The sequence below is a fragment of the Anarrhichthys ocellatus genome, unplaced genomic scaffold (assembly GCF_004355925.1).
Source record: "Anarrhichthys ocellatus isolate YVR2014 unplaced genomic scaffold, GSC_Weel_1.0 scaffold8, whole genome shotgun sequence".
In the NCBI taxonomy this organism is placed as follows: domain Eukaryota; kingdom Metazoa; phylum Chordata; class Actinopteri; order Perciformes; family Anarhichadidae; genus Anarrhichthys; species Anarrhichthys ocellatus.
In genome coordinates, this window is record NW_022280038.1 from 2,033,756 (window position 1) to 2,050,076 (window position 16,321).

General features: G+C 41.3%; 2 protein-coding genes and 1 non-coding gene across 5 annotated transcripts in view; 2 read left to right on the top strand and 1 right to left on the bottom strand.

Annotated features, from left to right (window-relative positions):
• Positions 1-3,303: 3,303 nt before the first annotated feature.
• On the bottom strand, positions 3,304-5,934 carry LOC116384191 (cryptochrome-1-like). 3 transcript variants are annotated; one of them, XM_031848654.1, is made up of 5 exons: positions 5,854-5,934; positions 4,912-5,052; positions 4,292-4,443; positions 3,947-4,176; positions 3,304-3,841 (listed from the first exon to the last, which is right to left on the bottom strand). In XM_031848654.1, exons 2-5 carry the CDS (start codon positions 5,017-5,019, stop codon positions 3,780-3,782), a joined length of 552 nt encoding a protein of 183 aa, XP_031704514.1. In that variant the 5' UTR covers positions 5,020-5,052; positions 5,854-5,934; the 3' UTR covers positions 3,304-3,779. The 3 variants fall into 3 exon arrangements, with proteins under 3 accessions (XP_031704514.1, XP_031704515.1, XP_031704513.1); XM_031848655.1 differs by lacking the exon at positions 5,854-5,934 and adding an exon at positions 5,137-5,193; XM_031848653.1 differs by lacking the exon at positions 5,854-5,934 and having other exon boundaries at positions 4,912-5,187.
• Positions 5,935-6,298: 364 nt separating this feature from the next.
• On the top strand, positions 6,299-6,370 carry trnah-gug (transfer RNA histidin (anticodon GUG)). The gene has a single exon. It is a non-coding gene; the product is annotated as a tRNA-His (tRNA).
• Positions 6,371-8,277: 1,907 nt separating this feature from the next.
• LOC116384039 (FERM domain-containing protein 5-like) overlaps positions 8,278-16,321 on the top strand; it is a 57,021-nt gene continuing 48,977 nt past the window's right edge. The window contains exon 1 of the mRNA XM_031848330.1: positions 8,278-8,712. Within this exon, the coding sequence (XP_031704190.1) occupies positions 8,611-8,712 (102 nt within the window). The 5' untranslated portion in view covers positions 8,278-8,610. The remainder of the gene's footprint in view (positions 8,713-16,321) is intronic.

Consider the following 16,321-nt stretch of genomic DNA (forward strand, 5'->3'; position numbering starts at 1 on the left):
ATAACTCTGATGCTTTTTCATCAGAGTTAAATAAATCAAAAATGATTTACTGCAATGTATGCCCATTAGGAACAGCAAATGCAGGGAGCCCCTCTCCCACATAGGATACTTGGATATATATCATATATATTTTTCCATTTCAGGCTGTCCTATTTAGAATCAGATAAAGTTCTAAATAGGAAGCCTCAAAGCACGTAGATAGAGAATGGGCCATGGAAAGCGTAGGCCTACTGGTACCTATGCAGAATGCTAAAGAGCATTATTACTTACAATTTGAGCTGTCTGATTGGCTCCTGAAACTTGACACAAAATTGAGAATTTGACACAGAGAATAATGACACCCAGGACACCCAGGACGACACGCAAATGCGTGAGGCGTTCAATATTGCTGAAAAATATGTTTTTTTCATATTTGGGGCGGGGGGGGGGAAACAGCGCCACCGTGGCCGCTGTCGGTACTGCAGCAGAGCAGAGCTCCTTCACTCTGGTTAGGGTTAGTTAGTTAGAGCCGTGGCTTTCTTGTGAAAGTCACGAGGGGCACGGGCATATGGGGAGCATTTATCTAAAAATACCTTGGAGTTTCTTTATTGGAAAGCATAACTTGTCTATTATACTGGACGTTTAATTTGGGTAAGGTGTGAATCGAACCGCCTCATTTTGGAAGGGCTTCTGGTCATGAAAATATCTTCTACACCAGGGATTCCCCAAAGTGTGGTGCGCGCACCACACTTTTCCCTGCCTTCTATACCCCTGGGGGTGCGCGAGCTGCCTCTAGGGGGTGCGCGAGAGGAAACATGTAATGGTGGTCTAATGGTGTAATAATTAATATTAAATATAATTTTCACAAAATAAAAACATGAATGTAACAGACTGTCTCATATTTGTCGTTCTGGTGTTGACGATATGTCCCTTGAGGGTTGCCGTAGCGAAGGCGCAACCCCCGCCTCTGGCCAAAGGAGAAAACAATAATAAAGAGAGTAGCCGTGGGCTGATAGAAGATGTCTAATCTCCCGACTCCAGTTATTACTGTATGATAAGTACCTTTATACACGAACCCAAGACGCTCGGTTACATGAATTATAAAAATTCCCTTTGTAAGATTTAAATTTAAAAACGTACAATTTAATAAATAAATGCACATCAGCTCCTGCCGCCAGACTGTCTTTTACGTACACTAGCTAGCCTAGCTTGTGCAGCTAACGTCAGCTAACAGCTAACTTCATTCATTCAGCAACATTCATGCAAATATGCTAAACTGGCTGAAATCGGGGAAACTGTCAGGTGGGACATTTGAAGCTATCAGTCATAAAAGAGGAGAGGGACAGAGAGAGAGGGACAGAGAGAGAGAGAGAGAGAGAGAGAGAGAGAGAAATCGGAGGCGAGAGAAACGGAGAGGTGCGTTGGGGAGAGACCGGGAGAAGAAATCGAGCAGGAGTCAGAGGAAGATGAGACGGAGGAGACCGAAAAGGAGGAAGGGATAGCACAGACAAATCGGGAGCACATAGGCCCATCGCGGAGTCGAGGTGAAAAAAAAGAGGAAACGAGAGTGAGCATCAGACTGGGAAAAAAGAGAGGAAATGTGATGAAAATGATCTGTGTCTGGGCTTCACTTGGATTGGCAATGCAGATTGCCCAAAGCCACAGTGCGTGGTGTGCAGTGAGGTTCTGGCTAACAGCTGTCTGAAGCCGTCTTATTTACGTCGCCACCTGAACACCAAGCATGCCAGTGCAAGTCAAAAGCCCCTTACATATTTTATATCGAAATTGGAGGAGTTACAAAACAGCCAAGAACAACTGCAGTCTCATTCTATGTATGGTTAATTGTAAATTAAATGTGATGCAATCTGCCTCTGAGCCTGTGCGGGTGTCCTCGCCATCCTTATTGCTGTTTCAAAGTGACGCCTTGTGTAACTGAAAGTTATTGAAACTTTGTTGCAGTGTTTCAGGGCGTTTTCACACCTTCAGTTCGTTTGCTTTGTTCCGATTCAGGGATTAATATGATACAATGTTGCAGTTGCCCCTTTGTTCGGTTTGTGTTCACACTGCAACATTTAACAGCGGACTAAATATTGTAAACAAACGCAACGCGCGAGCAAACTATTCTCTCATTGGTCCGATTTCGATGCGGCTATAAATAGGCTCTGTTGCTTCTTTTTTTTAAGGTGTTGGGGATTGGGGGTGCGTGAACCCGGTCGGGATGTAGAAGGGGGTGCGCGGCCTAAAAAGTTTGGGAACCGCTGTTCTACACCTATCCATGGCTGGCCTCCCTTTGTTAGACCACAGTAGTGTACATTAAAGTAGAGATGAAACCCTTTAGGATCACATCCCCCGGTAATATTGCAGTTATTTAATAAGATACTGTAGGAGCATGGATATTTGAGATACCTTTGGAAATGATGGGAGCTGACGTTAGTGTTTTTGAACAAAACTCCTGCCTCCTTTTTAAAGAAAGCAGGAGTCTGAGTGCCAAAATAAAGATAAGACTCTGCCGAACGCGGTGATGTGGTTTTTATGTCTGTGGTGTTAAAAATGTGAGCTCCAGAGCAATATACAAAACTGGTACCGTCTACTTTCTTTGAGAAATGAGTGGTCAGGTTTAACATGGAGTCTAATGGAGCAGTTGGTTGGAGTTCATGTCGCTCTGCGGCTCTTTGAGCCAAATGTGTAAGTCCGTTGGATTCCAATGACATCTGTATGCGACAGCACAACATTTCCAAGCTTTTTGGCCAGAAATGGTGTATAAAGAGCAAGAATTGTGGGAGCTGGAGCAATTTGTTTGGAAAAAAATCACAGAATATTTTCCTGGTCTGCTCCACTCTGACAGTTATGCTCTCACTCTAGCTCTTAACCAGCCGTAATACACACCCATTATAAAATCTGAAACGGATCCAAAATTTTCCTCAAACTTCATCTGTGACTTCATGAAAACTGTGCTAGCTATCAAAATGTCCATTTGGCTCAATAAAGTGCAGCATTTTGTCTACGTTTTAAACTTTGAATCATGTTTCTACGTTAAAGTATGGCTAGTCAATATGGGCCCAAAGTGTTTTTTTTTTAGCTCTCTTCACGCCAAAACCCCATTCAAGTGAATGGAGACATTTTGATCCGTTTTTTGGGATTTTCGGGAAAACCGCTGGGCGAATCTCTCGAAAAAATACGTAGCACACTATTCCCGATCAGGCCGCACATTTTGATGTATTTTTTTGTGCAGGTGTTGGTAACGCTGTGTGAGGAGAAGCGCACCAAATGTTTTTGGATAAACCTGATTATTATTATTAAGCCCGATGTATTATATACAGTGTGCTTTGGCACAAGGCAGTTTTACTGCCTTGTGCCACAAAGCCACACTGAATTAACACCTGAGTAGTCATACAATGTAAAGAGTAAAAAATAGACATCAAATTTCTAGGGTGGAGCAGTAAGGCATTTTAACATTAAAGTTACAATAAAAGGCCACTTGTGAAGCAGACACTACTGCATCTCAATATAAACTGTAGCCTTCCGACAAGATGAGACCATCAACTTTTATACATTTTAAGTTAATCTCCATGCAAGAAACTTTCTACAAGCATAAAACGCACATTTATATACCGGTAGATACAATATAAAAAATTAAATAAAAACAGTACTAAAATCTTAACCAATGTAGGGTGTAATAAAAAAGAAGACATAATAGACTGTGTGCACACATTAATGAGACTCTAATATATTCTGTGATTTGTAATGAAGAGCTATAGATTACACAAAACCTCTTTTACTATGCATTCATATGTGCACCATTACTTTCTTCTCTCTTTCTTCTTCAGCATGTCAAAAACAGACGGAGCCTTGCGCTTTACACCTACAGGAGGAAAACTGAAAGTATTAAAGAAGCAGGATGTTCTGTAAACACGACTAACATCAGAAGAGATAAACCTCTCAGAAAATTGTACTTTTCTTCCACTACCTTGTTTTTCGCTGGGTGATTTGTTGGGTGATTCAGCGGGGTCTGCCGATCTCTTGGCATAAGCCAACTTCATCCTCTGGATGTTCGTCTTGCTGATCACTTCATGCTGTGTGATGGGATGCGGGTAGTCTTTACCCACGATGCATCCTGCTGCCTGCTGGACACTGCGTGGAGCTTTCCACGGCTCATAGATATACTGGGCCGGGAACTTCTTAAGAGGAAGGTACTTTCTATAAAGTAGAGTGGAGGCAAAATCATTAATATTATTATAATACATATATTACATGTATATACAATACATGTATCCTTTGTAATGACTTGAGCTTGTTAAGTTTACAATCTTACTTGATGTAGTCTCCATTTTTGTCCGTCTTCTTGCCAAATACGACAGGGGAGTAGACCCTGAAGAACTGGTGGAAGAAGGTACTTGCTGAGAGCCACTGCCAGTTTCCAGCATTCAGAGCCCAGTCGCCATCCAATAAAAGCTCCTCAAACACCTTCAGGGGCAGTCAGCAAAGTGAGTACTCCACAGATTTAGCATTGCACTCCTATAACACTTTCATGGTGGACGGTTGAAAAAGGATCAAAATCGATGCAGCAGAATTCTGGCGAATCCTGCGTTTTATATTTCATGCATCCTTCTTCCTTGTCAAATCCTGTGTACATTTTCGACAATGCAACTTGACTGGCGAGTATGCTAGTAGCGGCTAACGTAGCCTAAAGGGGCTACCCTAAAGCAGAGATGAGGAGTGGGATACAGAGGTCTGGTAAACTCTGGTAGCTATGTGATATATATATATATATATATATATATATATATATCAAGACTTATACATAGCTATGTGTTATTTTGCAGCCATCTCCCACACACTGTAAACTGCGCATGGAAACAAGCGCTGTGGGCCTGGACTGGCTATGTGCTCCATACTTAACTTAATCCACAGAAGTACAAGATCTCATTTTACCTTCTGCCCTTCTTCCCAGCTGATCCACAGGTCTCCCCTTGTGAGAAAACAAGCGACAGCATGTCTGGTCAGGTGGTGGATCCAGCCCTCCCGCCTCAGCTGGGTCATGATGGCATCGACGAAGGGGAAACCAGTCCGAGCCTTAAGGGAAATACAGAACATCCAGGATGACAGCAAATATTTATGATCCAAGGAAAATAGCAATGCTAAAATTACGAATTTCACCTGTTTTCATTAATTTCCATTTTTTAAATTTTAAAGGATTCAGTAGCTCTCTCCATGTTTGTGTCCCAATCCACCTGGGTACATACAGGGTTGCCCTCCATCTTGTTAAAATTGGGGATACCCACACTAGCTGTGTAGAATAACTCTCTCCACAGTAGCTGGCCATGCAGAGAAACTAGAGGATCCGAATGCTTCTTCTGCAAATGCCACACAAACACAGCAGTCAGACTAAGTCCAAAGTTAGGCCCATACATCAAAAGTTAAAACGATAACACATTTTCTGCTATTTCTATATAGCTTAAAATCAACATCTTGCTTATTTTTACTGTTGAAATGTATTTAACAATGAGGGAAGTTAAGTTACAATACCATTATCGACCACAAGTTGTGCAGCCTTATTCTTATAGTACTGTACTGCTGGGTGAACAACTTTGTGGAAGTTAGAAGATTTCCAGTGGTGCTGTATAATCTGCTCAAACAGTGGCAACAGTAACAATAGAAGTTTCAATCCTGCTTTAAACGGGACATTAGGAAATTTTGGTTATCGACTTAAATCCATGCACCTATTTTTTAGACCACACAGTTGCAGAAAAAGTGCCTAGGTTTGGCAACAAAGACCCAAAACAACGACCCAACAACATGACAACATCATGTTGCAGCAGTCACATGCGCAAGTTAAACCCAAAAACGATGCACAGTTGTGAAGCAAAACTTTACCTTAACTGGCCCTTAACACAGTCACGCTTGGTCAATGTTGTGTTCGCTGAGATATTGAATTTGGTAATCAGCACGTTGACTTGTGTTACAAAACAGGAAGCTCTGCTACGTATACAGCAGAATCAGCCAACCAGAGAAGAGGTGGCGTCCCACGTGTTGCCCCTGCAGTTTGTCCGTTTTTACACCAGATGTCACTACTGTGTAAACAATACAAGCTGTCCTGCACGTTTCCGTAGTTAAAAAAAAATAAATTATAAAAAAGGTGCTTTTGGGCACATTTTGTAAAGAAAAGGTGCAGGATATGTGCCCTCCGTATTGACTAGAGAGAGAGAATCAACAAGTAAGTTTTCCAAAACAACTCTTCATTCAACAGACTCGCGGAGGTCTTGTCCCGTTAAAGACATGGTGTTGGGACTCCTTTGAGTCTGCCAGCTCATCGTAGCTCGCCGTGATCGTATAGTGGTTAGTACTCTGCGTTGTGGCCGCAGCAACCCCGGTTCGAATCCGGGTCACGGCATTGCGATACAATGTCACGGCAGATGAGCTGTATTTTTTTGTCAATGGGAGTTGATGTTAGGGACCCAGACAGTACTAAGAACCACATTATATTTCCGCAAGGAAAGTTATTTTACGGAATATTATGGTTTTCTCTGGTGAAATATGTAGACCTACACTTACTCAAGTACCGTTAGTCTACGAAGTACTTGCACTTTACTTGAGTTGTTTTTATTTAATGCATCGGATTTCAATCGTAATACCCGCCCAGTCAAGTGAAAACCATGTAGGCAATCTCCAAATTTGGTTACTTTTGATTTTATTTTGTTCTGATAAACTGAAGGATTCATAATGATAATAACAATACGAATAATAACAATAAACGTTTTTTTACGTGTTGAGAGAGAACATCATCCTCCTTCTTAAGATAAATCATTTTAGCCTAAAAACAACAACATTTAAATAACTGAAAAATGTATCGTCACAAAGCTGACAACAGGGCTGTTTTTCTGACCTCATATGCTAAGTTGTCTTTGTAGAGGTAACAAACTTAAGATGATTATATAGAATAACATGCATCGCTGTAGACTAAACTACCCAACAGTAAGCACGACGTTAAACACGTCAGTAAAATGCAATATGCACATTAATGCCCAGTAATACCAATCCTGGTGCAAAAACACAATAGCAAAACACTGAATGGGACCATTTTTCTGATAAATTTGTATATTTTAAGTATAGATTTACTGCTGCGGGGAAGGCGCTGAATACTTGTCCCACCAATAAATAGTCGGCAATTGGGGTTTTCCCAATTTTCCCCACTTCGTTGTGATTACCATGAAGTGCCACCAGAGGGAGGCACAGTCAAAGAAACCGGAAACTATACTGTTATCGGTTTGGCTCAAACTCATCTCAAAGAGATAGTTGTTTCCGCAGTAGGTAGTATGTTAAAGGTGCCTGCACGTGACAGCAACAGCTCTCAGAAAACAAGCTGAGAAAGATGGGCTGTTTGTTTGCATCTGACAATAACCTTTGAGCAAGCCATTTAATCCGCATTGGTTTCAATAGAAACCAATAGAATCAATGCATTCTGCTCAGTATGTATACGGTCGAAATACGTGAATGTGAAGGAGAATGCTACCTTTATTTGTTTGTTTGTTTATTGATTTATTTATTATATATAATTTATTTTATTTAGTATTATAATTAGAAAAGCCCAGATTGATTTTTCTATCAAACTGACTCTGGTTACATGAGACATGAGGCAAATAGCCAACAATAATATCATCAGATATAAACAATGATTATTACTGTTTTACATGACCATCATACCTCAGTCCTGCTGACTTTATGAGAAAGACAGGTAATCAACCTGTGGAGGCAACAATGTTAAATGTGTTGCTGCCTTAAAGATATGTCGGAAATATAGCAATTAACCAAAGAGGGCGAGTCAACAATTGGTAAAACAAATAGGAAATCTGGCTCGTGCTTGAATACTGAAATATCACGTTTAAGTCATTAGAATATGAAGGTGATTCATGTATCCTAAATGTTATTTATATGACATAAACTGTAATGTGTTTTTTAGCAGCCTGTTTGCTTCTAGTTTTACATTGTTTAAAAAAAGCCTATGTCCTTCGAGATCAAATGTTGAATATTAATTCATCAACGTCTGCAGCACCATAAAGCGCCCGTCCATTGTTTGACTTGTGAAACTGAAGCCCCTCCACCTTCCACTATGTTATTATTCCCGACCATGTGGCTGTGGTTACGATGAACACGAACACCAGCCTATTGGAATTTCGTCTCCGGTCGTCCCTTCTGTGAAGGCTGCCTTCACAGTCTCAGTCACGGCTTCCTTTGGCTGACGGACTCGCCACTCACCGGTCTCGGCCCGCCCAGCAGCGTTACAGCGGCATGGCAACGGCGAGGAGACGAGGGGGGGAGAGGGTGAGGTGAGGGCGGGGGGGGGCACACAGTCTTTACCGGACCAGAGAGAGAGTGCAGCAGCAGCAGCAGCACTATTTCCACTCAGCGCTGAGTGAAACGCACCGTTGTGGCACCTCGGCCAGTCAGCGCGCTCTAACACACGGATAAAAAGATGCACCACCGCCGCCGCTGCGCACCGCGCCGTCACCGCCGCTGACCAGGTGTCGGACTTAACATCAGGGACGTCGCTAACGTGTCAGAAAGATACAACTTGTAGCCTATGTATGTGCTGTGCGCCCTTCTCCCTGGTCCCGCGCGCAGACGACCGAGAAGATGCTGAGCCGACTGATGAGCAGCAGCATCAGGAGTCTGGACAGGGAATGCAACTGCACCGTGAGGCTGCTGGACGACTCGGAGTACACCTGCACGATTCAGGTCAGTGGGGACCAACGTTTCCTGTTTCCTTAAACCACCTTGTAGTGGAGGATGTGCTGTTGACACGTAGCAGGGCGGTGATCAGGTAAAACAACCCCCCCCCCCCCCCCACAAGCACATCTCTCCCTCCCTTAACCCGCTGCAAAAGGATGTGTCATCCAATGTCACAGAATATACTTGAATGTTGCTATGTGTTTATGTCCAAACGTCAGTCATCAATAGTCAGATGCTGCTTCCATCAGATACCATAGCCTATACCTGTGTAGACATCATGATGTGCATTGCGTCAAGGATTGTTAATTAGCACTATGTTGACAGATGGCAAAATAAAACAAACAAAAAATCTCAGTTGGCTGTTGTCATTTCAGCTGCTTCATGCATGCATTGATATGAATGCATTACGAAGCAAATCTGGATAATCTGATCTCGGTGACGAGGATTTCTGTGTCCTCATGGCTACGTGATACAGAGGAATAAGAGGTGTTTGTCCCATAACAAAGGATTTAGATTCTGATTAGTCTAAATAGAGGGTGGGCATGTCTTCATTTGTCTTAACAAAGCAGGCATCATACCCCCGAGTTGTCAATTTGCCCTTCAGACTGACCCTGTTTGACCGCGGAGTGTCACGTGGATTTTGGACCCCAACAGCCTTTGTTTAGATTAAGTTGATGAGATTGGTTGTCTGCTAAAACCTACAGATCAAGTAAACTCATGAAGAGCGGCATTTTATGAAGAAGCAACCCCCTCGCCACATAGAAGACATAACGATTCAAACTGGTCTTGGGACCATAAAGGTTTGAAGGATTTGATTGAAATCAGTTGCAAAAACACCATGTGCATGAGCCCACTTCTCTTCCATCACGTAAACCAGTAGTATAAAATGACACAAAATAACCAGTTTTGCTTCTAATGCTGTGGCCTCCACTTCAGTTCTACTTCCCTTATTCTCAATTTGTATTGTTTTGTTTCAGTACATCATTGTTTTTTTATTCATTGTTGACACAGTGGCAGAGAAGCATTGATTCTTCTCTATGGTGACTGAGGCTTGTATTGCTGTGTTGTATAGAAAGAACTAAGGAAGTCCTGCTTACTTGGTGTAGATTAGTGTCTTTGTTGATAGGTCTCCTATGTTCTTCGGTAACATAAATTCATTCTGCACATTGGATTAGTCAGTCAGTCAGTCCCTCACTCAGTGAGTCCCTCGCAGATTTGTTTGATGCATTTCTCTTTATTTCTTGTACTTCTTGAGTTGTCTCAAAAATCAATTGTATTGACATGAATGAAGGTGAGACATGACTCGATTCAGTAAACGGACTGAGTGTTTATAAGCGAGAGCGGAGGAGTACGAGCAAGTGATTAATGTCCATTACTTCCCTTTTAAATCAAGTGTGTGTGTGTGTGTGTGTGTGTGTGTGTGTGTGTGTGTGTGTGCATCCCTGCAATGTCTTTAGTGCAGCTGCATCGTTGAGAAGTCTGTGTGCATCATCTAACCTGCTATTAAAGTTGCTGGAGCTGCGTTTGAAGCTTGTTACTCGAAGGGATTCCATTGCTGCTGAAGTGGAGATGACAACAAACAAAGACCATTAGAGCACCTGTTCATTTATAGGATCCGACGGCAAACCACTTAAAGTGGCAGTGCTCGGGGGACAGATGAAATGGTGATTTTACGTCAGTCTCGGGTCCCTGCTTGTGCTCGTCCTGTCTGTAGCTGAATCATACATAGCGCCAACAAGTGGGAGGCCCATGATTGTTTTTTCATAAATGTCGTCATGTTTTTGATTTAATGTGTGTGGGACTGCACGGAGAAAAGGCTGTGACTTTTCATGCCCTGCTGTTAACTTTCTATTAGTTGCAATTGAGCCAAAATAAATGCTTTGTTGTTGATGCAACATCCCAACTTACCTTTCAGTTTTAATCTTAATGTTTTACAAGCAAAACACTTTGTAACTTTTTACCTTCTGACTTCAGGTCAGGTGTGTCAGGTGTTTTTTGATGGGTTGTGTTTACCAATGCACAGCCTGCACTTATTCCATCTTCACTTTTGATCAGCTCCTTCACCGAGTCATGATTCCCTGTGAAATGTTTGGCTCTTAAGATATGCTGACCCCACCCTTTTAGAAACTGAAAGCACACAGCAGGGACCAAATGCTTAATTTCTTGCTTCTCTTGAGACGGATTAGCTGTCTGTTGGCATATTTCATTATTTCCACTATGAGAAATAATGAAATATTTCATTATTTCACACTATGGGGCCCTTGATGAAACACAGCTGGTCTAAATGAAAACATAAATAGGATCATCGGCTTAATCAATTGTCTATTGTTTACAAAAATGTCACCATTTATTTGTTGGCATTAGAATATATGAACACAACATTTAGGGAGTTCTATTAATTATGGTCTACACAAAGCATCTAAAAAAAGCGAAGCCCCGGTGAACCTGTTATTTTTTTCATCTGCATTAAGGTCGTTACAGTGACCTTAGTGGAGCATGACAACACTGTTGATACTCTAAGAATGGGAGCGGGTGGCTGCTGTCCTTTCCTGCACACCTTGGAGATGTGGCCCAGAATGAAGGCCCCTCGTGGGGCTCAAACATCGTCACACTTTCCATTTAGCTCAATTAGCCTACACCTCGAGCTGCTGCTGTTATACTGAAATCCCATCATAGTGGAATGATGGTCGATATGACCTTCATAAATGGAAAAAAAAATATTACTGCGAAGGCAGCATGAAGTGTAAAAGGTGGGATGCGAGGCAAAGACTCCAGGCTCACCTGCCAGCCTCATCAGATTCCACTACCACCACCCATTTACCTGACCCATACTGTGAGTCTGTCCCCTACATTGTTGCTGATTACATCATAACCGTGGAAGCATGCAAAGACATGTGTTTATTGATTTCTTCTGTTATTTGAAAACCATTCATTCCTCCAGGATATTCACAGGCTTCTCACAGTCAAAATACACTCTCTTAAAGCCTTAATCCAGGATTAATTGGTTGGGGAAAATGTGGAAGATGCTACAAAGGGCGCTCAAAGGCACCATAGAAGCTTTGGGAAGCCCAAGACAGGGACTTAGAGGCAGCAAGGAAACACAGCATCAGGAGGGGTACTATGTTTAGCTACGAGATGATGTTGGTGATACACATCAGCAAAAAATTAGAAGCAATTTTTCGAATCACGATTTTAAAGATACCAGCCACACTAGACATTGCCTGGCAATAATCCGAGAGCTGCGGCATGTAAAACACTGGCCACTTTCTCAAAGTAAAAGTGTGGATCTTCCAACTGTCACACGGTGTTGGACACGATGAACAAACGCCAATCTCTACACACATCTTCCTGGTGTCAAAACTATCCATGACGGATTAGTTGGTGGAGAGCAGGATATAGTGAAAGTGTTTTTACAGAATTGTTATTATTGATTATCAGTGTACAGTTCGGGGGGTTTACCACATTTGTGTCCTATCTCTTTAAGTTACTGTCTATGTTGTTAATTTTGTGACACTATTTATAATGTGTCTCTTGTTTAGATTGAGCCCAATTCAACATAGAGGCACTGTAATTAAAGAAACACACAAATACAAGGATTATTTAGATTAATGTTTTGTTTGGCAGTTATACCCTGGACGGCTTTGAATTATCATGGATTGTAGTTAAGCAGCTACGGTGCACCAGTGTTAATCTGCAGTATCTCAATAGACAACTCAGAAGAGTAGAATATACACCTTAATGCCCCACATTCCACATAGTTACATTTAATTAGTTTATTATAGTTTATTGTAGGAACATACAAAGCTATGTGATTCAAATCATTGCATGAACTCTAGGATGTAGATCACACACTTAATCTCACATTATTAATTGAGTAACATAATGTAGAACAAGGTTTACCATCATGGTAAAGATTGGAGGCAGATACTGTGGGCCATTTGCTCTAAATTAATATTCCTACCGTGAACCAAAAGATGTATATCCAAGATCGAAAACAAGACGAATGATGGAAAATCATTGATCCAGAAAGACGTACCTTATCACTGTGAGTGAGTGGTTCAGTCACCTGGCACCAACTCAGATCCCGTAAAGACCACTAATGAAATTAGGGCCGTTCTTTTGAAGTCAAATGCAAAACTTGGAAGGAGCTCCTCTTGATTTGCGTTACGAATGCATTATTGAAAAAGGTTGTTCTTGTCTCTTAAGTGGTCTCTGTGCACTCTTATTGTTTTCTTCTCAGCATGCACGGCTAAAATTGGAAGAGAGGTTGTAACATATTTTGTTTTCATACATGCAAGGGTCTGCTCTTCTGCTAGTGTTGCCTTCTCCTCTTTACTGAAATAATGTTAATGGCGAGCATCTTACCCTGAAAGACAATAGGTTGTATCATTTAAAAAATGCTCCAAACCAGATTTCATCAAAATACTAACGCAGATGCCTTTTTGCTGTAGCATTTAGATTAACATAACAAAGTGTTTTGTTCGTACCTTTGGCTGGTAAGTATTGAAATGGTTCCAATACGCTGAACTACTGCAATCCTTGAGATAATACAGTGCACTTCAACTTCACGTCAGAGAGGATTTTGGATGCTGAAATGGTTACGATACGACATTGAGTATGTTGTTTGTATCCTTTTATTATATCTCCCTGTGATTGACACAGCTGTTTCAGAGCGATGAGACCAGTGATGTGATTGGCTGAGAGCATGCATATTAATCACCTCACCCTCCGATCCATATTCCACTTTTTCGAGCCATTTGCAATTTGCCTTGCTGGTCATACATGAACAAAATTAGCAGGTACGGTTAGAGACACCCACACAGTTCATCTTCCACTTTACATTCATTGTGGCGCCTGCACTTACAATAAAGCCCCAACAGTCTGCAGCCATGCTAGCAGCTCTGGGAGGCGTATTTGTTCTTTGAGTTAAATGCTTATGCTAACATCACCATGCTAACATACTCGTAATGACAATGCTGACAGTGTTTAGTAGGGATAATGTTTACCATGATATTAATTTAGCCTGTTAGCATGCTAACATTTGCTAATTAGCTCAAAACATACAGAACAGCTGTTGCAGATGGGGATTCGTTTAGCAGATATTTGGTCATAAACCAAAGTATGCACAAATAAAAATATTAAGATGGTGCTACATGACAATTCACCAAAGTGATTACAATTCATCCTGAGGACATTAATGTCTGTATCAAATTTCATGGCAATCTATCAAAGTTGTCCAGACAGTACACTCAAACCAAAAATGTCAACCTCATAGTGGCCCTAGAGGAAAACTTAGGGGATCACCAAAGTCATTAGGGTTGATCCTCTGGGAATCATGAATGTCCGTGCAAAATGTCACAGCAGTCCAATGTTGCAATGGTTGCTAAGATGGTCTGGACCACAGTGGTGGGCCAGACGGACCGAAATTGCCATCCATAGTGCCATGCCTACGGCTGATGAAAATACAAAATATATGCTGTCTTAAGCTCGTCAAATGTGAGGATGTGCTCACTTTTGCAGTTTCATATCTTTGAATATGAAACTTTTGGGTTTTTAACTTATGGTCAGATAAAGTAAGGAATTTAAATTCATCACTTTGGGCTCTGCCAACATCTGATGGGCATTTGCCATCAATATTTATGTGATTTTATTGACTACAGTAAATGTGTAATCAGTCAAACAAATAAATAATCAATAGCTTACTCAATATGACAGCTTTGGGAACCTGGCAGTTAAAATTTTGAAACGTGATGCAGTCAGTGGACAACCAACCAACCTGTGATTTGGGCTGTGGATTCTGGCGTTTGAATCTTTGATACGCTGGGACATGCTTGACTGCACTCACTTCACTCAGAAACTGCTGTCAAAATGTCTTTGATCAGGGCTCTCAGTCTCAGCTCCTGTGGATCTGCTCAGCAGCTGATAACAGAAATCTGCTCGGACTGGGAAGCTCCCAGATGTAGACTAAAGGAGCTAAATGGGAAATTTTAAAAAGGGGTTCTGTTTGTATTTTTAGACATCTAAATAATAAGTTTGTTATGGAATCTGTTAGCCTCTCTCTCACACTGCAGCTAAATAACCTTAAACTGTATGAACAGTGGTGCTAAAAACAGGGCTTGCATAATCAGTCATAAAGGTTTATCATAAAGCATTCAGCATATAGTTATTGGATAGACAAATCCGACGTCCAGACATTCAGACTGTGGCTCACAAGCATGGGATTGGAGAGCTTTTATCAAATGTGATATTTTAGCAAAATAATCCACAGACTGGGAATGCTGGTACATTTTTTCTAACCTGGCTTAATATAGAACAAAAGTAGAATGTGCTTTAGCTCCTGCTTATCGTCCTCGCTGCCAGCTACGTGCCGCCCTGCTGAAACCTGCAAGAGACATGTCTTCATGATGTGAAGGTGTCCGGCTAAATAACATGTTAATCCATAATATGGAGGAACGTTGAGATAAACCCTCAAGGCTTTGGTTTGCTGTCAGACATGCGGCTGTTGGTCATGACAGTAATATCTACGATTGCATTGATGTCAGGGCCTCAACTCCGCTCACCACACTGACTGATTGTTTTAGTCAGCACATTTACTACTGTGTACTGTGCAGATTAATCATGAGATTTAAACCAACTGATTAAATCCAAATCCACATAATTTGCTCTTGTGTAATGAATTCATATTCACAGAAAACCAAGACTATTGGCTACTTCACGGTAATGAGTTATCAGTGAGGATAACTTTCAGTCAATACCAATTCCTATTAACGTTAAATTAGTGCAGCGTTATCATTTTCAGTATAATAAGTCGACTTTGACTGTTCCACAGCTAATCACACAGTGGATTTGACGGTCTGTATACTGACAGATGACTTGCTTGAAACTTTCATTTAAAATAATAAAATTTCCATGAAGTAATAATAATGATAATAATAATAATAATAATGTACTACTATGTAAAAGCAAAGTATCTTAATAGATGATACACCTTAACCATCTTATTGTATGTTTCATACATAAGAGATACATTTTGGATGGACTTATCTGAATAACATTTTCTTTTATCTTTATTTCAACTTAAAAAGCTGATTTACTGAATATATTATTTAGTTCAGTCTCAATGTCGTGGATTCTCAATGGTCTTCATTCATCTGCATCTGCAGTAAGATTCGCAGTCAGGTTTGAATGGGGGGTTTGAATGTTTAGTCTCAGAGGCTCTTGTGCCTCTCCATGTTCTGTCAAAGGTTTTCACTCTGAAATCATGGCAGCAGAGACAGCTGAAATTGTGTATTTGAGGGTGAGCTCGCTGGGTTGTCGGCTTTCCAAATGTGTGTGTGTGACATGGGTGAATATTTTATGTTGGTTGTCTACGATGCACATGAGGTGTTTGATGAGGTCAGCCTATGTGATTATGTGATGCAGTAGCAGCAGTGATAGGAGAACCCGCCAGTACGCGTAGAGCATTTGGTTGCTACATGGTGATGTCACTGCATTTGCTGTATAACAGCATCTGAAGGAGTCACAGTTAATAGTGAAGCAAAGCTCTATTCTGCACACTCTTTTTCTCCACCCCCCCCCCCCCCTCTCTATCTCCCGTTCGATGTCTCTTTTATGC